Consider the following 25,056-nt stretch of genomic DNA (forward strand, 5'->3'; position numbering starts at 1 on the left):
AAACGATTCAGCTTAAAGAGCAAAATAAAAATAAATCTTTTTTGCTGGATTATTTTTAAGCTGGATTGGTTCCCTGATCCAAATCACAGCTCACTAAAGAAACAGTTGCGCTGGCAGCACAGAGGGCTGGGGGCATGAGAATATCTCAAGCCAAATGTGAGCCAAGACTGCCTTGTAAAAACCACAAACTTAGGCTTGGTCTCTGTTTTTTTTCTTGGTATAAACTCCAAAAAGAGCAGTATGTTTTCTTAAAGAAACTATGTGAAGGGCATAAACACAAACTACCCCAATGTGAAGGGAAAATAAGATGAGTATCACGAGACAAACTTGACTAAATTGAGAGCTCTTCAATGATCCTGAAACACTAGAAGGAAGTATACGCAAGTAGAAAGTAGGTCAAATTACTAAAGGAAGAATATTAGGGAAGAGTGCAAGTATGTAGGGGCAAAATCAGAAAGGCCAAATTACAGAATGAGACCTGGTTGGGAAGGAACAGAAAAGGAAACGAGACAGCCCCAGAGGAGGAGGAGGGTGAAGGGGAGGGCAGTGGCAGTGCTCAGCCTGGAGGGAAAGCTTTCAGATGCCACACCGAGATAAAACAAAATGCTAAATGCTTCTTTGTTTCAGCCTTCGTTAAAAGAGATATTATATATTTTGACTTCAGCAAAGCTGCTGACATTCACTAAAGGTGATCTAAGCAAAGGTGTGGTAAAAGAGTACACAGAGTTTACAGTTCCTAAGTAATGGTTACTAAGTCCCAAGCCTGAAGGATGCATCAAATGCTAAATTTGTAACAAATCCTTTAACATTCAATACACTAATTAATAACTTGGATCTTGGAAGTTCAGTTATTGAATGTGCACATGTGCAAATTGTTAGAAACCAGGGAGGATCTGCAATATGGCATTAGAATTCAAAACAAACCTAACCCAGGGAAGCAGTCTTAAGGGGGGAGGAAAAATGGGTAAGTGAATACTCACCGAGTGAAGCTCAGCTTCACTAATACAAACTGGGAAGCAATTGGTTAAACAATATTATGTGGGAAAGGATTAGGGCAACAGCAATCCATGCACTGAAGACGAGTTGTTACACATCTTCCTGGCACCAGTGTAAAAGAATACTATCATTTGCGAGTCACACTGAATTATGCTGTTATAATGTGCCCAAATATTAGCCAAATAACGTGCTTTGGTTTCGAATAACAGACTTTAACAGACTTTAAAAAATACTGGAGAAAGTCCAGGCAGAAGCAACGGTGGCAGTCAGAGGTCTAGGAGGAACTAATGAAAGATAGAGCCTGCTTAGGCTGAAGGAAAGGGCTAAGGCAAGCCACGACAAGCCCTCTTCAAACGCTTCTGAATTTGCTGCAAAGAGGAAAGCAATAAACTGTTTCTATCTTCCCTAAGGAAGCAAGACCTGAACTGCATCAGTTGCAGGATTCACATCACCATTTAGGAAAAACTTTGCCAGGGATAAATCTGATTTTGTAAATCTTTTCCACCTATATAATTCGGGTGGTAATTTAGGGTAATCATTATGATGTTACACTTTTTTCAGTTCAAGCATTATAAAACTGAGTTAATTGGTTTTAAGTGGATTAAGGCATAGTGATGCACTCATTTTTGATCTGCAGGCATATAAAAAACCCTCAACACACCCACAACAAAACCACTCCATATTCATAAGACTCCAAACCAGTATTTTGTATTTTTTCCATAATTTCATAGATACTTATAACACTACTGCACACAATCATTGTAAGATAACCAAGTATCTTTGTATATTAAAAAATATGTCATTCCAATACACTGTACTGTACTTATACAGAGAGGTTTTTTCATTGTTGAAATCACTTCAGAAATGCTGAAGATCAACATAAACACTGCATTTCTTTTTAAAAAAATTAAATGGCATTCTTATTGAAAAATTTAGTTTGGTTTCTTAGAACAACACTAAAAATAAAAGTCTGGGTATGGAACATACTTGTTTTCAAGTTAGAAAAGGATCTGTATTTTTGTTTTTATAAGCTTTATCAGCACCTTTGCAAAGAAAATAACAACTGTATTCAGTGAGTAAGCATTATATCTCTGGAATATACTATCTTTCTACCTGGGTCCCAGCTTCAAATGCAAGGTAGAATGGACACTTCCTGGTGCAGCTAGGAGAGCAGTTTCATAACACAATGTTTCTCATGTATCGTAGCAATATATAAAAAAAAAAATCCTTTAGAATTGCATATGGTTCCAGCATTCACAGTAACACATGTGACTCTACAGTACAGCACAGAAAAAGTGGTACCATCCTGTCCTAGAAGTCAGGCAACACAATTTGTGTTGAAGTTATAAAGAACTGTGTTTATAAATTTAGACTCTAGACATACAAGTTGGCATAAATGTTGCAGTTGTTCATATGGAAAAATAGACCTAGTTGTTGAAGTTTCTACCCTGGTTTTCCTACAACCTTCAGCCTTCTATTCCTGCCTCCCACACAGCAGTCCTGTGCGTGCTCATCCAATACAATGTGTGCAGCTCATGGAGCTCATCAGTTAAGCATCCTGCCTCTGTTCTGCAAAGCACTTGAGAACATTCTTCAGAGCTTTGCTTTATTTGAGCACAGATATCTTGCAGATGTTTAATTTAAAGCTCATATGTAGTCCCACTGAAGTAAATGGGATTACTAAAGTACTTAAAGTAATTCCCTGCTGAATCAGGCTTTTAAGGGTAAGAATAAATGTGCCTAATTTTTATTCATGCATCAGATATCTATAGACTAATAGTTTAAACTCAGCAGTTTTGTATCTAGTTAATAGTAAATCTCTAGAGTTTACTAGCTTCACCTGCTACATCTCCCATCCCTGCACCAAGGACTTTTTAAAATACCACCCTGTGGGATAGCTTCTGCATCCACCAGGCACTCACGTTTAGCATACACACAGCACCATCAGACCTAATGCCTTGAGGACATACACAGCAACATAACTACTCAAGGTAAAGTTTCTCTACTTTGCCAATACACAACAAAGATCGTATTACTTTTTTGTAAATGATAAATTGCACTTGGACCTTGTACTTTCTGGAAGTTACATATATGAAAGACTTAGAAAAGAACTGCTGTAATGCTGATTAAAAAATGGTAGAAGCAATTACATTTATTATGGACACACAGTTACTACCTGTAACTGCTTACTTCCTGCATACAGTGGAGTTTCAGAACTATTGTCAATTTGATACTGGGTAGATGCATCCAAGGAAACAAAATCTGTGGATCTATGGTATTTGACATATGCCTGCTACACATTGCGTAGGATCATTACTGACACTCTGGCCAGAAGCAAATGCCAAGTGTCATGGACCAACGTTGAGTCATCAATGCAAAATCTGTCAGAAAAAAAGAAAAAAAAAATCTACAACCTCATTAGCACTGAGACGCTGGTGACTCCTTACATCATCAAGACCTGGCTGAGTGATGCTAAGAGTTCTCTGTAAAGCACTTCTATCCTCACATCTATCAAAATTTATCCCCTGCTGAAAGTATAATAAGAGAAGGCTGGCAGGGATGAATTCATCTTGTCATTAAGTGTCAACTTAAATTGATTACTTCATTTAAATGAATACACCTGGAAATATAAACCACATGCAAAATTACCATGCATTTTAGTATCATTTGCAGCTCACTACAAAAATGCCCACTGACATGCTCGGGTTAACAGAATAAAATTTATATCATTTCTTCCTAAAGTTTTCATTGTTCACCTCTGGCCCACCTAATGTGGTTAGTTTATCCGATCAAATATTAAGCCTATAAAATTTAAATCAAGGAGGTGGGAAAAAAAAAAGGACTAACAGGAAGATGCTTATTTCATTAATGTGATGGTACGTCTTCTAGTGAACAGATGTAAGAACTTAAGGCAGCTCCAATAAGTTACAGGTTTCAGATACGCTAACAGACATCAGACCAACAGCTCTGGGGATAAACAATTTATTTTGAAGTACCAATACAGTAACATACATAGATCAGTAGTGCAGTTAGCCAGGACATTACAACAGCAAAGCCAGTTATTCAATAGTACCTTCATTCAGGTGGAAATGACAGCACCATCAGTAATGCACCGATACCGAGCCAAACGTAATACCCAGGCAGGCAAGGACTTGCACAACCGCGTTAACGGCCAAACCAGCAGGAAGCTGGGCATGGCTCAGACCCACAGAGGGTCTGCGGGAGTCTCACGCTTGCTCATCCGACCCACCCCTTCCCTTGCTGAGTCACAGAGCCGTTGTCAGAACGTGCTAACCAGTCGTCCCACCTCACATCTTCTCTTCCGGTCCTGTCCTTGGTGTGCGCAGGGTGCAGAAGTATCACGCAAGGTAACTCTGGCCTTACACCTCCATGGTTCGCACAGGGCCTGGAAATGCTGCATAAGGCAATACTAGCCCCAGAACGGATAAAACTTGGTGCTCAGCAGCTCCAGTTAAACCACAACATGTGGGCTACATAAAAATCTGCTTGCAGAGTAACATGCAATTCTAAACAGGGGACCTCGATTACTAGTTTAGCTGTGTATCACTATCAGGCATAGGCATGCTGATTTCCAACAGGTAGTTCCCCACGCCCATACAAAACATTTTGCTCTTCTGAGATTTTATGCTAAAAAATGACAGGGCTTTATCTTGTGTCAGAAGAAAAATAAAAAGTGGAAAAGAGCTTAATATAGACTGAAAATAGTTGACTCCTCAAAGCACAAGTACTGCTATTGCTTCCAAGCTTTTTCTCCACTAAGAAATGCAAGGTACGGAGGGTGTAAAACCTGATGAGCTCAAGAAATACCGAGAGGACACTGAACTCCATCCTCTTCATCAACACAACCTACTGTAACCTTTTCAGATTTCTCCTCCAGTCTTCGTAATGGCTTTCTACAAAAGCTCACACTGCAATGAAGGTCTCAGTCCTTAACTTCAGCACAGTACATAGCCCTATCCAAACACACATGGAAGACTGTGTAATGTCTGTACTACAGAAACTACATTCTTGTCTGGTTTTCCACACTCCAGAACTACGGAACAAAATTCCCAGGGCACAAAGGGGCATCAAAAGCTTCCCCATCTCCCCATGGACAAACCACATGTCTTTGACCTTGCCTTTTTCTCTCTGCATGTGGGTCTCCAAACACGTGTTCAGAGTCTTTTACCTAAACATTTTCAAGTGGAACAAGAAATTCCAAAGCCTCCTGTTGGAACAGAAACAAAACTTCATCGCTCACACTTCCTCTGATGGGAGAGGAGACAACAGGGCACTGTATCTCATATAGTGCTCAACTCACTCCTGGAAAGAGCAGAGGCACTTCGGCACTGAACTGTGTGAGTGTGGGGCAACAACATACACAGACTGGTATCCTGCACAGCACAAAGCTTGAAAATTTGCCCAAGTTAAATGGGAGTGTTTAACATGTGCAATATTTTTATTTCACTTAGGCTTGAGTCAAAGCTGCTTATAACTGGATGGGATTTTGCATACATTTCTAAAGCTTAACCCTTTCAATTTCTGATGGTTTGTGTTCAAATATTTCATTTGCACGTAAGTTTCTGGTTTTTACACACTAATGTAACTATTACTATTTCCCTGCTTTTCCAAACCACCTATGTCCAGATAGTACCACGCCCCATCATGTACGAGTCATGCTTCTAACAAACCTTCCACAGAAGAGGCACATCTTCATTGTGATTTTATGCCAATCCCGGTCTATAACCACAAAAGAACAAAAAAGACAAGACTTCTGTGACAGCAGCTTTCAGTCTCTTCTCCACTATTCCTACGCTTCCATCTTTCTCCTGTCGTTTGCCCTTACAGTTCTATCTGATTATCAAAATACCTGGCAATGGAGTATTTGGCAGGATTTAGAGCTATTCGGCCACCCAACAGCCATGGGGCTGAAGGCATTATAAGGGCTTCCTTACTAAGTTCCCGGCAGCGCTGTCCGTGCAAGGCCTCGGTACCACTCGCATTCCTCGTGCCCCGTGTTTCTCGGCCCAGTTTGCCCCTTTGGAACGGTGGGCTCCAGATGGGGTTTGGGAAAAGGGACAAAGCACAACTCGGCTGCGCTCTGCAGCCAACAACTTCGGCTTAAAATTAGCCTTAAAGCTCAGAGAAAGCAAAACACGCAGAATTTAAACCCACAGGTGCCACGTGAAAACGCTCTCCTCCTGACTGCTACTTGTTGCAGGTGCGCAGAAGGAGCAGCAACACGTCCGGGAACCCAAGAGATGGGCAGCGCCCCGGCAGGGTGAAGCTGCGGAGCCGGAGCAGGGAGCCGCCAGCCTCCCCGGGCCGGACCACGTCCCACCGCCTCCGGGCACCACACGCCCCGTGGGCTCCGGGGCGGCTTGCACGCACCTCGGCCCGCCCTCCCCCGCCCGCCCGCGCGTCCCCGCACCTTTCCCCGGGAGGGGACGGCGCACGGAGACCTGCCCCCAGGGAGACCCGCTCCCGGGGACCGAGCCCGGCTAGGCGCTGCAGCGGACGCGTCTCCCGGCCGGCCCGCGGGGCGCGCACCTGCCCCGCAGCGGCGGCCCCGGCCGGGGGCGGTCCCGGGCGGGGGGCGGAGGGGCGGGCAGGGAGGAGCGGGGGGCGGGCGCCGCTTGCCGCCGCGGGGCTGCGGCTGGGCTGGGCGCGGGCGGGCTGCCGGCCGGCGGAACGCTCGCAGTCGCGGGGAGCGCCGGGGCGGGCGGTCGGCGGGGCGGGAAGGGAAGGCAGGGCAACCGGGGAAAGGGAAGGCGGGCGGGAGGCAGGCGGCGGCGGCGCCGCGCTCGCCCCGCTGCCCTGGATGACGGGCGGCCGGTTCGACTTCGACGATGGCGGCACCTACTGCGGCGGCTGGGAGGACGGGAAAGCCCACGGGCACGGCATCTGCACCGGGCCCAAGGGGCAGGGCGAGTATGCCGGCTCCTGGTCCCACGGCTTCGAGGTGGCGGGCGGCTACACCTGGCCCAGCGGCAACACCTACCTGGGCTACTGGGCGCAGGGCAAGCGCCACGGGCTGGGCGTGGAGACGAAAGGCAGGTGGATGTACCGCGGCGAGTGGTCCCACGGCTTCAAGGGGCGCTACGGCGTGCGGCAGAGCCTCAGCACGCCAGCCCGCTACGAGGGCACCTGGAGCAACGGGCTGCAGGACGGATACGGCGTCGAGACCTACGGGGACGGAGGTGGGCGCCGGCGGGGGGCGCCCCGCGCGCGGTAGCGGCGGGGGGGGTCGGGGGGGCGCGCCTGCGTGAGCGCGCGCGCCGCGGGCAGGGCCCCTCCCCCCACCCCCCCCCTGCACAACCGCCGCCCTCGCACCGGCCTCGGGCGCCGTTTGCCCGGCGCCCTCCTCGGCTCGGCGGGGGGTCCCTCTCCTCTTCCCTGCCCGTCTCCCCTCGCTGTTCTCGGCGGGAGCGCGTTCCTCAGTGTGCGGCCTCGCCGACCCAGAGGCCCCGCTGGCGGCCGGAGAACACCACAGGTGCTCGGTGCCCGCCGCGCCCCGTCAGGAGCCGCCCGGCAGAGCGGGAACGGCCGCGCCGGGACGCGGGCCGGGGTCCGGAGCGGACTGTGCTGCCGGGCTCGTCGCTTTCTCCCGGCCAGCTGGTAGTAGTCGGCATTACGGCTGGCGGCAGGCAGACAGCTTGCCTCTTTCTCTCCTGAGGCGGCTGCCGGGCTCCCCGCCCGCGATAACGATAACCGGGGCCGGCAGCGCCTGTCTCGGATAGAGAGCAGGCGGCCGAGCTCGCCGGCTCACTCCCTAAGAGCTGTTTTCGTGGCAAAGCAGCACGTACCCCATAAGCAAGCCCGTGTGCCGTTTAACTTGGCTAGCAGGGGTAGGTTTCTACACTCTGTACGCTCGGCTTGTAAGCGGGACGCGGAAGGTAATGAAGTGGGTGCGCAACTTGCACAGAATCAGTGAAACTCGGGGCCGCCCCCGTGCCGTACCCCATACGGTGTTAACGTACGGCACAAACACGCTGCTCCGAGTATCAGGTGCGCAGGGAAATTACACAGGCCTGCCCCGCGCACCCTTGGCCACGAGGGAGCAAGTGCTGAGCGTCCCGCAAGCGTGCGGGGAGGCCCGGGCGCTCTGCCCTGTCTTTGAGTTTGGGGCAGTCGGGAAATCAAGGTACAAGGCGATACATAGGACTGGAGTTCATCTCGATGGTCGGTTACACTTAGTTACTGTACCTCGACGGTCGTTTTACACACGTGACTAAAAATGCGCCTGATATTTTCTTAATTCATCCTTTGCTGCTGTCATGTCATTGGCGTTAGCAAAGTCAAGCCTGCAACTTCGGTTGAGCTGCTCTTCAGCTTGGTTTGTTCCATTATAACAGGAAAAACTGGTCTCGGGTGTAAGACTAGAAAGTTGTTGGGGCATTTTTGCAGAAATGCTGCTCGCTGCAGCTTTGACCAGCGTGCCTAAGCAGTGTGCAAGAAATAGAATTCATCAAAATCTGGGGTAACGTTCATGTCATGTGACCAAAGAACTAGCTAACCTATCTGAGATCTCTTGAATGATGCTGGCTGCTTCAAGGAATTTTGGTAAGAGATGCGTAGTCAAACTCTTCAGGATCACATTAGGTGATCACATAGTTGTGTTTTTATGAAGCAGTTTACACTTGGGGTCCTTTTTGAAATTGGAAATGTAAGTGAGCTTGGTAAAATTAATTTCCTTCAGAAAATGAGATGTACTGTGAGTTTTGTACCTTCAACTCTTCCAATCCCCTTGTTTATACGTATTTGTAGCTGTCTGAATATTGATTCCTGGTGTGGAAAGTTCTGATGCTTGAAGTCAGCCAAGATACATGTTTGGTGATTTTTGTCTTTTTTAAAAAGGCGTGAAAGAGATGAGAATTAACTTTCACCACCCAATAGACTTTGGAGTTTTTATTATATTAGTTTTGTCTAGTAAATTAGAAGCAGAAGAATAGCTGGACTTGCAGTGGTTATCTTCTTTTTCCTTCCCAGAAAAGTAAATTGCCCTTTCCATAAATCTTCTAGGACTGATTTTTTTCAAACTAAAGCTGCTTTTATCTTTTACTTTAGGCTTCTTGTGGAATCTTAGTATGATATTGATAATTGAAGGTAAATTTTCTAAATTTTTAGACTCAGACCCCACGGGAAACCTTTTATCGTAGGAAGCATGCAGTTTACACAGTGAGATTTTCAGTCCTGTTAACTGAAATCTGTTCCCATGGCCCCAGCCTTTTACATGTTGAAGCTCTCATGAGCGGAGGGGGTGAAGTCCCATTGATTTTAATGCAAGTACTCATGAATGAAGCAAAACAGTACGTCATAGATGTTTGCAGATGTGTTTTTGTTTTCATGCTCTGGGAACAGTAGCTGTATTTGTACACCAGAAGAATGTCTGAAATGTATTTACAAGGAAACCAGATTTACATACATGTCTTTAGCATGCTGTGAAATATTTGCAGGAAAGCTCTTCCTTTATTATGACCTGAGAACACTAGCACAGGGAAATAACTGTTTAGACTATGCCAATTGCTAATTGTTTTCAAACTCATTAAAATCCAGGCCTCTCTGCTGCTATTTCTTTAATTTTATTTTTTTTTCCTTTCCCCAGCATGTTGTTTTAAAGCGTATTGGTGGTATTAGGAGATGTAGTTGAGGGAGGGAAAAGGAATATAAGCATCAACAGTGTTCCTCAGTGTTTCTGCACACACCACTTTGCGCAACATGAGTAATATATGTCATGCTGTGTTTAGATGCTTAAAATTGTCACTCAGTCAAATCTCTGAGGAAAACGCTGTGAATTAGAAACCGTGATCCTCCATTCATGGCATGTGCTTATGCTGTGCCTTCAAGTGGCCCATCAGGTTGCTTCCCACAACAATCTGGACTCCTGTCCCTCCTTTACACTCCCTACACTTTGTTGAATCCCTGTGAATGTGGCTACCGGTGTATTTTTTACAGAGGGACTGAGGCCTAATTTGAAATTTCAGTATGTGTCAGTTAGTTTGCTGTGGCTGGCAGGACTGTAAACTGCTGTAACAGGCATCTTGCTGTAAGGTTCTGCATTGTTGTTCTTCCACAGAGGTCAGTAGCAACTGCATTCCAAGCAAAGGTCATGGATAGTATTTACGTTCGTTGATTTCTAAGTAGTCTTCTTTCTAGACTTATGCTTATCTAACGTTTGAGTCTGCAGTGCAGAAATCTTGATGGAACAAGGAAGTTGTTAAACACACGGAAGACATAAGTAAAGGCTGAGAGCAAGTGGAGTAAAGGGGGTCCTTGGCTTCTTGTTTGTTTTTTCACACAGCGTAGTTTTAAATTTTAGCTGTGAGTAGGCAATGACATTTACAGCTGTAAAATATACTGAGGTTTTTTTTGGGAGGGATGGCGCAATGTAACTCCAAGGAGACAGACAGATTATGAAATTACACCTTACAGCAACTTCCAACTAAAACAAAAGGAAAAACTCACACTTTCAAATAGTTCTAAGGCTCCAAATACACCTTTTCAAGGGAATCAATTAAACAGCAGACAGATGGTCAGTAGAAGTTGTGGCTGAATGTTTCTGCAGGGATTCTAAGCCTAGCTTTTGGAAAATTAATGCTGAAGAACATTGATGGTTTATGGTCAAATACAGTTTTAAATTAGCTTTGCAATTACAGTGTTAATTAAAATGATAGCAGTTGACCCTTACAGGAACTGCTTTGCATGATCAACTACAGTATAAGGTGAATCAGGATAAGGTGTGCTTGTTGATATATCATTTGTATTTATATTGCTATATAGAGATAAGCAAACATTGCACACCTTCGTATCATGATATATGGGAAAAACTTATTTTATCACGTCCTCTGTTATATGTTTTATTTAATTATACTGCAATATTAGCATACCTGATGTTGCTGATTTCAAGTTTTATAAAATTTCTTTTGTTGACAAAGATGATATCGTTAGAGTCTGATATCATCAGTCAAATTACTGTACAAGTCTCTTGCATCTGCATTCTGGACACTGCCCTCCATATGCCATTAAAATATTTTTCCTTTAAAACCCAAATTGAAAAATCAAGGAAAAATGAGTCAGCTTTCTAGCATTAGTATCAGAAGCCTTTCATTGCCTTAATGGATTTGTAACAATAGAAGAGACAATTGTTACCTGCAAGACTGCACAGAATTCCAACTAAATATCTTTGGTACTTTCTAAGGACCAATTCAGCATGAATCTTCCATTTCCTCATTGACTGTTTTCTCTTTAGAAGAAGCTGGCATTGATTTTTGTTTCCCCAGTAGAAAGAAAAAATCAAACAAGTAAATAGCAGCACATCAGTTGTCCTTGTTCTAATGCCCTTATGGGCAACAGCGACCACTTCCACTTCTTTCTACAGAGTAGTGGAAAGTAGAAGTCCTAAATTGTTTAAGTATTTTTGAACTTTCTCTGTTCATTAATGAAGGTATTAATAAGAAAAAAAGGCTTAACCTTTGTACTCTTATAAAGTCCCATTTTGAAATAAGTTGATTCTGCTCTGAGTCTGACACTCAGATAGCAACATGGAGAGCCATAATTATGAGTTGCTGATATAATGTAATATTGTGGTATAATCAAAATTAGAATTAGGGTTTTTTTTTTTTAAATGAAATTAACTGGTGCAGAATGTTAAACAGATTGTTGTATATAGCAGTAAGTATATGTAGCCAGATTCCTAGCTCCAGCATATCATTACAATACTAGGGGGATCCCAGATATAATTATGAACAAAATATAGTCATTTAGGTTCATAAAATATTAATACATTTCTGGGAAATGTCTGTTTAATAAAGAAAAAAAAGTACTGTATGGCTGTATTTTTGAAATATTTACAGAATACGTCATACCAGTGCTTTGTGCTCATGTTTCTATTTGTTCTTCTCCATATGCTGAGGGTTTTTTTAAATAATCATGTCTCTAGATTCAGCACCCTTACGAACAGCGCAGCAGTAGGTATCCAGGATACAGAGAATGAGAAAGAAACTAAGAAAGTTGTTTGTTTGTGTCAGCAGCCATCTGTTAAAATAAAAACCTTCCACTCGGTAGAATTTTCTACCAACACAAAATAATTATGTTGTGCAATCTATCTAGCATTATAAAATAAAGGAAGCACACTTGGCAACTCTAATTGCATGTTAACATTAAATAAAACGTAGCAGAAGAGGTATACGGTAAATCAGTAATTGATAGATAATTGACCTGTACATGGCCAAAGTAGTAGGCTTACACAAAAGAGATTGAATCTTGAAGCAAATGAAGCTTTGAGCTACATTTAAACATGTAGCTATTTCACAAATATTTTCATAAAAAGTTAGTCACCAAATCTCTGGTACTTAGTTCTCTCAAGAATATTTTTTTAATAAGTGCTCCAGTTAAAGTAGATCAAAATCAAAGAAAGATATTTTAAAGATTGCTTATTCATCTCTCTGTGACAATATTCAGACTGGAAATAGCTTTAAAAAAAAAAAAAGCAGCTCTAGGTGGGCGAGAGACTTCGTTTTGAGGAGCTTAACGCAGTTTAGTGGGAATTAGAGTGAAATGATCTTAGAAAGCAAATTCGCTTGTATTTGCCAGTTGTGGGGTTTCTGGCCCCTTCCTTTGGTCTTTGAAAGCCATTTATACCAGACGTTCCAGACACTGGAGCATGTATTTCGTCAAAATGAAAATGCCTTTGAGAATACAGGAAAAAATTTGTCCTCAGTAGTAATCTGATAGTGCTGGGTTTTGGCTGGGATGCAGCTTTGCATAGGTATCCATGTCTTCTCATATCTTTCTCTTCCTTATGTTGCTGTTATAACTATTTTTGTATTTTTCTTAGATTGCAACAATTAAATGTGTTGCTGATAGAATATTCTGTTTATTTCTGTGTCTTTCTTACATACAACTGAAAGGCCAAAAAAAAAAAAAGCTAAAGGGTTCATTTCATGTTTCTAATCTTTCTGTCACAGTAAAACGCAGAAGGCAGTGCCATGTTTACCATACTGGGGATACTAAAAAGCGTTGATATCAAGAGTTCATAAATTAAGCTACAGATGCTTTGTTCTTCCATTAAAGTACATACACAAATTTTAAGATACCTAATGTTACAATAGAGGTTTGTAAGAGTGGAATCCAAAGGCCCATCTGAAGACAGAACAATTTAATGGATTGTCAAATATGTCCTGACAAGAAGAGGTCTGTAGTCACCCTAAACCCAGGATAATAAACATTTACTACTCCTACTTCTGTGAGCAGCTGGAGGCAAGAGCATCGAGTGGACTCGATGATCTTAAAGGTCTTTTCCAACCTTGTGATTCTGTCCTGGTCCCTTCCTTTCATCTGTCCCTGCCTCCCTCCTCAGCTGACTGCATATAATGTGGCTTGGCTTCTGCTGAGCACCTCCCTATTTTACCACCTTAAAATGTTGAGGGAGTTGTGCTTTGGAATTTTTTCTTTCTTTTTTCTTTCCCCTCTGGACAGATCCATTCTAAAATGCTATGATTGTAGCTACTGTGTCTTAGGTGCCAAAATAAATTAGTTAATCTGGGTAAGTGAAGGATCAGCTTAGTGGAAAAATAATTCATAAGAAAAGCAGCAAAAGTATTTTAGCTGCTGTGTGGTATTCTGTGATTTTTCTGCACCACTTCTTACCAAAACCAGAGCTGACAACATAGTATTGCCTGTAGCATACTGGGTGTAGGTTGCTAGGTCTTCTACAGCTTCTTACATTTAATTTCTCCTTATTACTTTAAAAGGTACATACCAGGGGCAATGGACAGGAGGGATGCGACATGGATATGGTGTACGTCAGAGTGTACCCTATGGCATGGCCACTGTGATCCGTTCACCCCTCCGAACGTCTCTGGCTTCTCTTCGAAGTGAGCAGAGCAATGGCACTGTTCTGCATGACGTCACTTCAGACAGTCCAGCTGGAACAAGAGGAGGTTTTGTTCTCAATTTTCACAGCGATCCAGAAGCTATGGGAATTAAGAAAAAAGGAGGCTTATTCAGAAGAGGATCCCTTCTTGGTAGTATAAAACTTAGAAAATCTGAATCTAGGTCATCAATATCTAGCAAACGGAGCTCTGTCAGGAGCGATGCTGCTATGAGCAGAATTAGTTCTAGCGATGCCAACTCTACAATTAGCTTTGGAGACGGTGACTGTGATTATTGCCCTATGGAAGACCATGTTGATGCCACCACTACAGAAACCTATATGGGAGAATGGAAGAATGACAAGCGCAGTGGCTTTGGTATTAGTGAGCGTTCCAATGGTATGAAATATGAAGGAGAATGGCTAAATAACAGGAGGCATGGATATGGATGTACGATGTTTCCAGATGGCACCAAAGAAGAGGGAAAGTATAAAAATAACATTTTGGTCCGTGGAATAAGAAAGCAACTTATACCAATACGAAACACAAAAACTAGAGAAAAGGTGGATAGAGCAATAGAGGGTGCACAACGAGCAGCTGCCATGGCGAGAACCAAAGTGGAAATTGCGACTTCAAGGTATGTTACCACAAAGGTTTGGCACTGAATTTTCAGAAACAAAGTGTTATAATATGTGAGCTCTTATTGTTGACAAAAGACTCTAAAGTGCAAGGGTGTAAATGTTGTCTTCAGTGAGTCCTTGCTCGCCTTTCAGTTTCACATGTGTAACTCCATTGTCTTTAGTGGTATTACGCATATGAACCTTTGAACTTCAACTTACTTGACTAGAGATGGTCATATGTGTTCCGTAGTATACTGTGAAAGTAAATTTTCATTCTCCTACATTCCTGCTTTCATTCAAGACCTGCTCTGTTACGCCTCTAAACCTGTTGGGAAAATAATGAGGAAAGGTAGAAAATTATTTGGTGCCTGTAAGGTGAAGATTGAATATCTTCCAGCAAGTGTGCTTCTGTAATACTTACTGTCTTGATGATCTTTTGGGTAGCATCTGAGACTCATTGAAGTTGCCCATTTGACATGGAGCATTTTAAGATGTATCTGTTTATCTGAGAGACTGTGCTATGAACAGTGTAGGAATAATGGTTGAGACTCTTGTGCTTAAGAGACTGCTGATTTGGTTGCTGGAGCAGTATATGCTAAAATGGTCCTGTTGACTCCTTGTTTTCGAGCATGCTTCTCCTGCAGCCTGAATTTGTCAGGATCTTATGACCACCACTTCAAATAGTGCTGGTCATCTTCTCCCTGTCCCCCCTGCCATGTGTTTGAGATGCAAGGAGCGTATGGGTATTAGTAGGGAGGAAGTAGTTTTTCACTTTGAACTCCTAACCAACAATCAAGCAAAGCTGTCTGAAATGCAATTGTTACAAATTAAATCAATATAGACAATTGTAATAGATTTTGTTATTAAGTCTGAGGGTTCTTTAAAAAGCTATTTTATTGTTGATGACCTCCATTAAGTTTCTGTGGCAGTTTCTCTGTTGTTGGTTTTCGTTTGTTTCCTCTGGCAGGCTCTTCTTGAAACATGCTGTGGACCAAATAAAGAGCCCAGAAATGTGCATGAAAGAGAATCTTCATGCTATTTTAGAAAGAGTATGTCACTTAGAGCTGAGCTACTGATTCCTGATTTAGTGTGGTCAGTAGTGTGTGCTCAGTTATAATCCTTTTTCTGACCACCATAAAGAATAGAGAAAAGACTGAACACTGCATAAGTGGGAAAGCTTGGATACATGGGTGGCTCATAGCAAAAAGCAGTTGAGACACGAACATGAAGAATTTAGCAAACAGTTAAAGAACCTTGTGCTGAGCAGTGGTCACCTAAGTAATTTGAAGGTTGCTTCTATAAATACATATGTAAGGCATTATCTGACAGCATATGGTATTATCAAAGCGGACCAGTAATAGCTAATGTGAAGACATTACCGGATCCCATTCATATTCTGTCATTACATAATAAACCCGAGTTCTGAAAAAATTGAGGTGATGGGATTTATGGGTGGAGGAGTCACGCTTATTAGTCCATAAAAAAGTCTATTAAAAGTCTGTAGCCTGAGACCATTATGTTACAAGGCACACTGTATGCACTTCCTCTTTTAGGAGGGATATAACTCAAGTGTTTTGTTTGCTGTTTCTTCCTTTCATTTTTAAGTGAAGGACAGAGTTCAAATTGCTTCTTTTGGAGGAGTGCATGAAAACAATGTTTATTTCTTGAAAAGATGTTTCTGAAAATGCAACAAGAAAAAACATCAGTTGTAATGCACCTGTGGTTATAGGCTAAACCTTTGGTTTCTCAGTTGACAATCTCTCTGAAATGGTCCCATGACTACCAGTATGGCTAGCAAGATGGCAAATTTAGGGTTCCTCTTTTTAGTAGCCTTTACACTAAATGTACTGGTGCTAAGTTAAAGAGACCTGACACCCAGTTAGGCAACATCAAGCGTAGAGATTATGTTAACTTCACTTGTGACTGTGTGTTGGACTCACCTAGTAAGGGTGACACAATCCTTCCCATCTCTCAAATTTTCAAAATTACCATTATTGTCAACCAGTGGGGGAAAGGCCATGGCATTATGTGAACTAAGGGCAGTCAGTAGTGCTGACAGATCATCTGGAAGAGATTCTAGAAGAGCATTGAGGAAGAAACTTGTACTAGTTGCTAAATTCTAGGCTGACCAGATTGGTAGTTTCAGGATGAAAGAACTTTCTTGTGTCCCATTGAAAATTGAGGACCAGTATTGGTTTGTGAAAGCTTTTTGTCTGATATATTAATAATATGTTAATCCCTCAGAGAGTAGCATTCCTGCAGTGAAGAGCACTACTGCACAAAACAGCCCAGGAGAAGTGCCTGTTTTCATTTCTCGGGTGTATAATACAAAAGGGGTTCTGCCCATGTGGGATAACCTCACCACACACTGTCCTGTAAAGTCTCCTGCACTTCAGACCTGGCAGATGTCACCAGCAATGTCTGTTTTCTACAGATTTCCATTCCATTAATGGAAGAACTCTCTAGATAGACCTCACTCGAAAAAACATCAAATGTCCAGGTTTTCCTTCCAAAAAGCTAGAAACCCTGACTCTCAGCCAGATCGCTTCCTTTTCAATGCAGATTGAGTTGTACGCTGTTCTTCCTGTATTGTTTATTCCCAAAATGTTTGCTCAGCCAAATTAAACTAGACCGTGCTCCACTTCATAGCCCCCTGCTGCTCATGACAGGTTTGGCTGGTAGTTTGACCTGTGACAGATGTCCACATGGTCGTCAACAAGACCAACCACTGTGTTGCCTATACTCCTGATATCTTTTTATGTCTAAAAGTCCTCCTTAATAATCTGTGTGGTATTGCTTTGTCTGCAGAGAAAAATCTAAAAGTAGAGGTAAGTGCGGTTTCTCTGAACCGCAATTTACATTAGCTTTCCTGACTCAGCCTTTGTGTTCTGGAGGTGTTTGTACTGAGGTGGTTTAGATATAATAGCAGCATTTCTCAAAAGATAACAGATTGCAAAATTGGGTAAATAGTATAGAGAGCTGCTGTATCAGGGAAATAGTTACCAGCCTCTCCTATGCAGATCTGTGTCAAACCCAGATTATAAATTAGCAATGAATACAAACTGCTTTTAAAATGATAGCGTGGTTTAAGTCTTGATAGTGTACTATGTTTATATTGGCTATATTTAAGACAAAGTATTAGGGCATTAATGTAAAAATCCCAGAATTTGGGGAATGTCAGAAGTGCGTTCAATATTTTTCCGTTTTAAAAGGTGTGCATTTAAAAAAAACATTATTATAGGTAGTAGTTAATTTGAATGAATCTTTAACCCATTTGTGCTAAAAGCAGTCATTTTTTTAGGGGTCTTTGTGTCTAAAAGGAAAAACTGACTTGAGAAATTTTTAATGAATTATTTTCTATATAATTTCAAGCACATGTGAAACGCTCTCAATGCTGGATGATGTACATTTAAGAGCCTTTTGGAAGACGGTGAAAAGTGTCCCAACTCTCCACTCAACCAAGCATTGAATAGAAACTTGAGGATATCAAATAACTCTGACTGTAGGGATTTTAAACTTCCTTTTCATTGCTGTCATGTGCCTTACTTGAAGGAGATACCCCTTTCGCAGTTCAATATGAACTGGAATTATATTGACCACTTTGTTCCTAGCATGAAAATCACTTAGTTTTTCATTAGAGGAGCAATTTAGTGTATTATGGTAATATTGCCTCATCATTACTTACTATGGTATAAATTGTAATGTTTTTGGAATTCATTTTCAGAGTTCGAACACAAACTTACCTTCTAATACCTTCAGTATCATTGAGTGTTTTTAAATACATCAGTCCTGTAAGTAAATGTGTAGCACTGGAAGCAGAATGAATGATGTTTGTTTACATACAATCTAGTTCGTGTACTAGATTCTTTCTAGAAAAGTCAGTATTACAGGTTCACAAATGAGATGGGGTCTCGTGAGAGCAGAGTAGGGGGTCCATAAAACAAGTAGGTTAAAGGATTGCATCTTTTAAATTCTGTTTTCCACAGAACTTTAATACTTTTAATTATCCAAAGTTGTGAGTCAGTTCTAAGTAAGGTTGCTGTCTTAATACGTGCTGAGAACTTTTGACCATCTTAAAAGCAATACTGTGATGTGTTTTCGTTACATGAGTACCTGAGGCTTGGTGAAGGCATTGGTTTGCATTCGTTGCCTTGTGTGACCAGTGCTTTCAGCTTGACCTGAACAATCTGTAATGTATAGGGAGAGCTTGAATAATATGCATGTGGTATTATAGTTTGTGTCCACACTAGATGGCAGCTGCCAATCATCCCAAATGGCACTGATTTATATGCACCACTCACAGCTTTCCATAATGGATTTAGCTGACACTACCAATCTCACTTTACTCAAGAAACTAAACTGGACACTTGCAAGACTAGTGCCTCACACGTCTTTGAGATGCTTTGCTTATTATAGCTGAAATATGAACATTGTGTTTAGGAATAGGATCCAACAAATACCAAAGGTATTTATATAAGACTGCTTGCTTTAGTACAAAGAGCTGCCTTAGGTTCAAAACAAAATCAGTTTTAATCATTTTACTACGTAGTCTGTTTGAAGATAATAAATAAAATGCTATGGTAAAACTTGAAATGAGTCTTCAGCTACTATGGATAGTAATTTTAATGTTAATTCTGCATTCTTTAGAGGAAACCATATGTTCCTTGGATCCTGTGGGAGTTACACCACTAACTTCAGTGGGGCACATTTTCACTCAGATTTCACAATGTGTTGGTAAAAGTATAGGGATTTGGACTGTTACTCTGTTATTTGCTGGGAAATGAATAATACATCTGTTCGAAATACACAAATTGTATAAACATCACTACATAGATTTGATTTCTTAGTACTTAATGCAGTAGGATTACATGGCTAAAAATATGCAAAATTACTCTTGTACTGTTTCTCAGCTGGAAATTTGAGAAAGCCTCTAGTATTTAACTTTTTGATCAAATTACCTATATGCAAATCTACCTATCTACAGCTGGAAGTCTGAATAGGGATATTTAAAAAGCAGTTCTGGAGTACAGCCAATCTTACTTTGTGTTTGTCTTCAACACAGAATTGTTACCCCAGAGTTGCCTTTCTAGCTTGTTTAAAATTGGAAGACTGCTAGTTTACAATTGAAAATATTCTCTGCTTTCAAAACACAAATGAATCAACACTATGTACCACCTCTTTTAAAATAACCCTTTTAGAAAACCTTTTTTTTTAAAAAAAAAATAAAATCATTTGCAAACATGTTTTTAAATCTTTCTTTGTTCAGATGGGTCAGGAGTTTTTGCACAGGTTCCAGAATACTTAATTTAGGAGCTGAAAGAATCCTTACAGCGGTAGCCCAGCAGATGTATGTGAAAACACTAATGCTTTTTTTGATGATACTGACACACACTAGCAAGAGTAAGACTAATATTTTTTTCTAGGCAAAGAAGCTGAGCGGATTCTTGCCTTAGATTTACACAGCATCTCAGTTTTGATCTGTATTACAACAATTGTTCTCAAGCTAAGCCACAAACAGCATCTGTCTCTACTGACTTTCAGGAGAGTTTCTGTGATGAAAATAAATCTCCATGTGAAAAACAAAATCTGCATCATTTGTACTGGTTAGTCAAATATGAACCATAGTGTACAGCCATTAGACTTATGTTCTTGATTGCTATAAAAATACTCTCAAAAACAAAAAGATATTTCATATTTCCACTGCCTGTAGTACAGCTACATGCATATGGCTAGTAGTACTAGTCAGAGTTTGAGTAATTTGTTCAATGTTTTGCTTAAAGATCAAACTAATTGATACAGAACCTTCCCAGCTGTTCTTCAAAGAAATAAGAAAATATGTTATCTAACTGTAATATTATTGATGATTATTCTACAGAGTAAGACTTTTTTTCAGTGAAAAACTACAACAGAAAAATACTCATTTAAATCATGTAGATAATGCCCCCTACATTGATCTAATTTTGTATTTCCCAAATAATAATAATTAATTTTACATAAACTGGTTTATCATAGAATCACAGAATGCTTTGTGTTAGAAAGGACCTCAGAGATCATGTAGTTCCAACCCTTTGCCATGACAGGGATACCCCCTGCTAGACCAGGCTGCCCAAAGCCCCATCTAATCTGGCCTTGAACACTGCCAGGGAGGGGGCAGCCACAGCTTCTCTGGGCAGCCTGTCCCAGGGCCTCACCAACCTCATAGTAAAGAATTTCATTAATGAGTAATGCTGTTACCTGTTGATCAGTGTTGCATATTATGACTTCTATTAAATTTTCTGGCAATTAATACATTTTTATATTTTATACATCTAATAGACATTGGTATGTATTTTCATACACTGACTTGCTTTCTCTTACCTACTTCTCTATTACCTTCTTCTTTTATTATTCTCTGTATGTGTATTGTTATGTTTTCTGCTGCTTTGTTCTTCACAGTTCTCCACTCTCATTTTCCAGGGAGTCAGAAGCACAGTCCTTTAGTGTGTAGAGTCCAGGGGTAGATTTCTTCTTATGGGTTTGTTGTCCCTCAAGTGCACTATCTGCAACAATATATTCATTATTGTGTTGTCCTCTTTAGGTATTTTCCCGTTCTTCTAGATAGTTGTAGTCTTCTAAGAGCTTGTTCCTGAGGTCACCTTAAAGCCTCTTCCTTTCTGTATGAAGTTAGGCTTGTTCTGCCTTGAACATTGCTCTTACACTGAAACTGAACTTCATTTGCCATTTAGGAGTGATCAGTGAGGTTTGTGCAGCTTTTCTTTACAGCTGTCCCTCGGACTTCTATTCTATTCTGTAACACTGACATTCACAAATTCTGCCACTTAGCTCTTCACACCTTTTCCTTAACCTTTATGAATGTCATGGGTTCTCAGCCCTGTGGGTATCCAGTGGTGAATGTTCTCTGTTGGTAAAAACAATCATTTCATCTATCCCATTATATTCTGCTTCTGAATGTTTTTTTTTTATTATTATTATTTACTTAAGCATTTCCTCTCTTTTTTTTTTTTAAAGTTTCTGGTGAGGAATGGTATGTTTTGGTAATTCTGCATTAAGAGCAGGTACCGATGGCAAAAGATGGTATTACTGTTTTATACTTGAAAGCCAGGAATTTTCTTATTAGCATCTTGCTAATAGGAAACCAGTTAAATGTGAGTTCTAGGAGTTTAAGAAAAAAGGCGCTTATTTATTTCCCTTTATTTCTTACCACTCTGAATCTGGTAGGCTGCTCCTAAGGCTTGTTTAATTGCCTCCCTCCTGCAGTGTAGCACCTCCACGTTGTGCTTGCCTGCCTCAGTTTACTGACAAGTACAAGATGAGGGAAAGGTCATTTTGCTGCTGCTTTTACTTTGGTTTCTGGTTCTAGGGTGAGTCATTTCAAAGACATTTCTTTTTCTGAGTTTTTAGACAGCTTCAGAAATAGATGTGTTGGATTATGTCAGTCTTACAGCTATGCAAAAGGGCTTAAAATCCATATGTAGAAATGGACAAGATTCAAAGATTTTCACCGTTGAGGAGGCCTTTTGGTAGATGTAGACATGCATCATAGCCCTGATTTGCTCCTATTTGGAGCTAAGGTTTACTACCTTAGGTTCATGATTAGAAACTTGACTTCCATAGGGAAATAAATAAAACCAATAAATCTTCATTATGACTAAGCTGGAGTGAGTTCATAGGAACTGGCTTTGTTTGTGTATGCAGCCCAAGTTCACTTTTTAAGATCCCTCGCTTACAGGAATTTATGATCTCAATTGTGTAAGTGTCTTAGGACTATCTTGAAGACAAAGAACATATTGACAAGCAGTAAGATGCAAAACATATTTCAGGAATAATAAGGAAACTAAAAGTTAAGAGTGTGAGTAAGCAGATGCCAGCTGTCAGAATGCTTTGTGCCAATGTAGTGGTGAAACATCTTAAGTATTTAGACTTTTTCTTTACTCTACTGTCCAGAGTCCTGCTTTTGCTTTAACATATCTTGAACAAGGGCTTAAGTTCTACTGAAAATCCAGTAATTATGCATGTTCTGGAATGTTCACATTGTGTTACCATTTATAGCATTGTTTAGTGCTTTGGAGAACAGTATATTTCTGGAAATCATGGATTAGCAACAACGGTGAGAATTGTTTTATAAATATCAACAGAATAGATAAAATGGTGACCTTTTCTGATATTCAGAAATGTTTGACCTGCACAGATCTGTTGAAGTAATAGTTAATAAATTCCGGTGAAGAGTCTTTCCCTTTCTTCTCACAGTGACTAGATTCCTTGTGCAAAACTAATTAATCTTGTGAGGTCTGATGTTGCCAGGCATTCTCAACAATGCAGTGTACAAGTAGAAATATGATTTGGCTTATATTCTCAAGTGATACTGAATTACCAGAAAGAATTCATGCTTGACTTCTCACAATCCCAAACACTGTTTGTCAGGGTACGCCACACCAGTGAAGAGGTTGGGTTTTACTAATGTAGATTTTATACCTCTTTGAGAAACAGGTTTTGTTTAAAGACTGAAATAGGACCCAAAAAAGTTAGTGTATACTTTTTATGCTTAGAATTTATATGACCTGGAAAAAATAGTCGTATTACTTGTTCATAATTGAAATGTATTTAAAAAAATCTTACTTGCTATATTACTACTTGTTATGAAGAAAAGACTCCGAACATTCTAATGTCAAAGCCTTTACTTGCGATAAGCACAGATGTCATGCATATCTGATGGAAAAAACCTGCTTAGAGTAGCTTTTGCCCATGTTGGTTGTCAGGACTGAATCCAGAGAGCAATTAGTCGAAATTATTCTGTATAAGTTCACCAAGGAGTTTGTCCTAAATTTGATTTGATGTTTTCTTTAAACTTCAGTTGATCTGAATGTGCTCTAAATGGATCTTAATAGTTCACTCGTAAGTTCCAACTTGGATGTGTAATGGATATTTGATTTTGGTTCATCTGCTTCTTGCAGTTACAGTGATTAAAAAGCTATCAAAACTGTCTTGTAAGGTCTATATCATAGTTACATTATGAGTAAACTGCAGAAAGATACAGGTCCTGTGTAGCATGATGAACTTTGGCCATGGACCTTAGTGGTGAGTGAACACTACGGAAGAGTTGATGTCTCTTTCAAGCTCAGAATACAGTACAGATATGTAAGCTATCAGAAATAGCACTGGAACAGGCTGCCTAGGGGGGCTGTGGAGTCTCTACCTCTGGAGATATTCAAGACCCCTCTGGACACCTACCTGTGCGACCTGTCCTAGGGACCCTGCTTTGGCAGGGGGGTTGGACCCGATGATCTCTGAAGGTCCCTTCCAACCCCTACAGTTGTGTGAATCTGTGAACCTCTGATGCTTTGCTATACACCTCGATTTCTTTTTTGCTGTTGCTAGCAAGGATAAAGCTGGACTGGACTCCTTTCAGTACAGAACACTATTACATTTTGGACCAGTATAAAAAAAAGAGTCCTCAGAAATGTTGAGTTGTGCCTTGGTTTTTGAGTAGGGCTTGTACTAGTGCTGGTCTGGCAAAACCTCCAAGTTGACTTCCTTTAAAAGTCCTTCCATTTATTTGCTATTTCACAACATATTTAATCAGCTGTTTGTAATAATGCAGGCATTTTTGGTTCACAGTTCAAAGAACATCCTGAGTCTTCATAGGCCAATCTGAGAAAAGTCAGATTAAACTGTCTTAGAAACCTTGCCTGCTTGTTCAAGGCCCCTGATAATCCAAGGAATTCTGTTCAGCTTTCAGTGTATCTAGTCTGATACTTTAAAAAAAAAGTTTTCTCTAAAAAAGAATTAATCTGCCTTGAATTTACCAGTACATGAAAATGGATGTATAACCTAGCACTGCTTAATACATTCAAAATATAATTCTGGTTTTGCATAGAAATTCACTTTGCAGAATTACGATGACAGTTACCTCTTGAATTGTCTGCTCTTACACACTCCCTGTTAAACTTAAAACCATTTGATACCATCTCTCTGACCTTGAAACTACTTATCATTTTTCCTTTTAAAAAGGAACTTGCATGCTTGAGATGTTCTGATCTTTTCCTCTCTTCTTTGACATGGTCTCGTTTGGCAAGTAAAAGTTTCAAGGGAGGCAGAAGTCGAACTTGCTTAGGTGCAGGTCAGCTGAGACAAGGATTTTGTAGGCAACTTTAACATTTCCATCTATTAATAAATGAAATTTTAAAGTAAATTAAATAAGACTTTTGAACAGTTAAATCCACTGTATTTTCTTTCAGGTTACAGTAACATGTGTTTTAACTCAGGTTATTTTTTTCAATAATAATTACTATTTATAAAAATATTTCCCGTTCCCATACTGAATGGTTTAAATACATTTTGTTCCTTACAAGATGAACATGAAGTAGAATATAAGGGGAAATGAATAGCAAGATTCTGTTAATAGCCCCAGTAGTGTTCATAGTCATATTTTTCTGTGAAAGCTACTGAATTCTATCAAGAATTTATTATTAATACAATAAGCATTTATGCATGCAGCAATTGCAAAAAGGAGCTGAGGAAAAAAATGGAGATCTGGAATTTTAGAACTAGTACAAACTTTTATTAATATC

General features: G+C 40.8%; 1 protein-coding gene across 5 annotated transcripts in view; it reads left to right on the forward strand.

Moving 5' to 3' along the window:
• Positions 1-6,751: 6,751 nt before the first annotated feature.
• The window catches only part of JPH1 (junctophilin 1), an 87,292-nt gene continuing 68,987 nt past the window's right edge, over positions 6,752-25,056 (forward strand). For all 5 annotated transcript variants that reach the window (XM_084260752.1, XM_084260753.1, XM_084260754.1 and 2 more), the window contains exons 1-2: positions 6,752-7,196; positions 13,749-14,505. In XM_084260752.1, coding sequence (XP_084116878.1) covers positions 6,818-7,196; positions 13,749-14,505 — 1,136 coding nt within the window. In that variant the 5' untranslated portion in view covers positions 6,752-6,817. The remainder of the gene's footprint in view (positions 7,197-13,748; positions 14,506-25,056) is intronic.

The sequence above is a fragment of the Gallinula chloropus genome, assembly GCF_964237585.1.
Source record: "Gallinula chloropus genome assembly, chromosome: 2".
NCBI lineage: Eukaryota > Metazoa > Chordata > Aves > Gruiformes > Rallidae > Gallinula > Gallinula chloropus.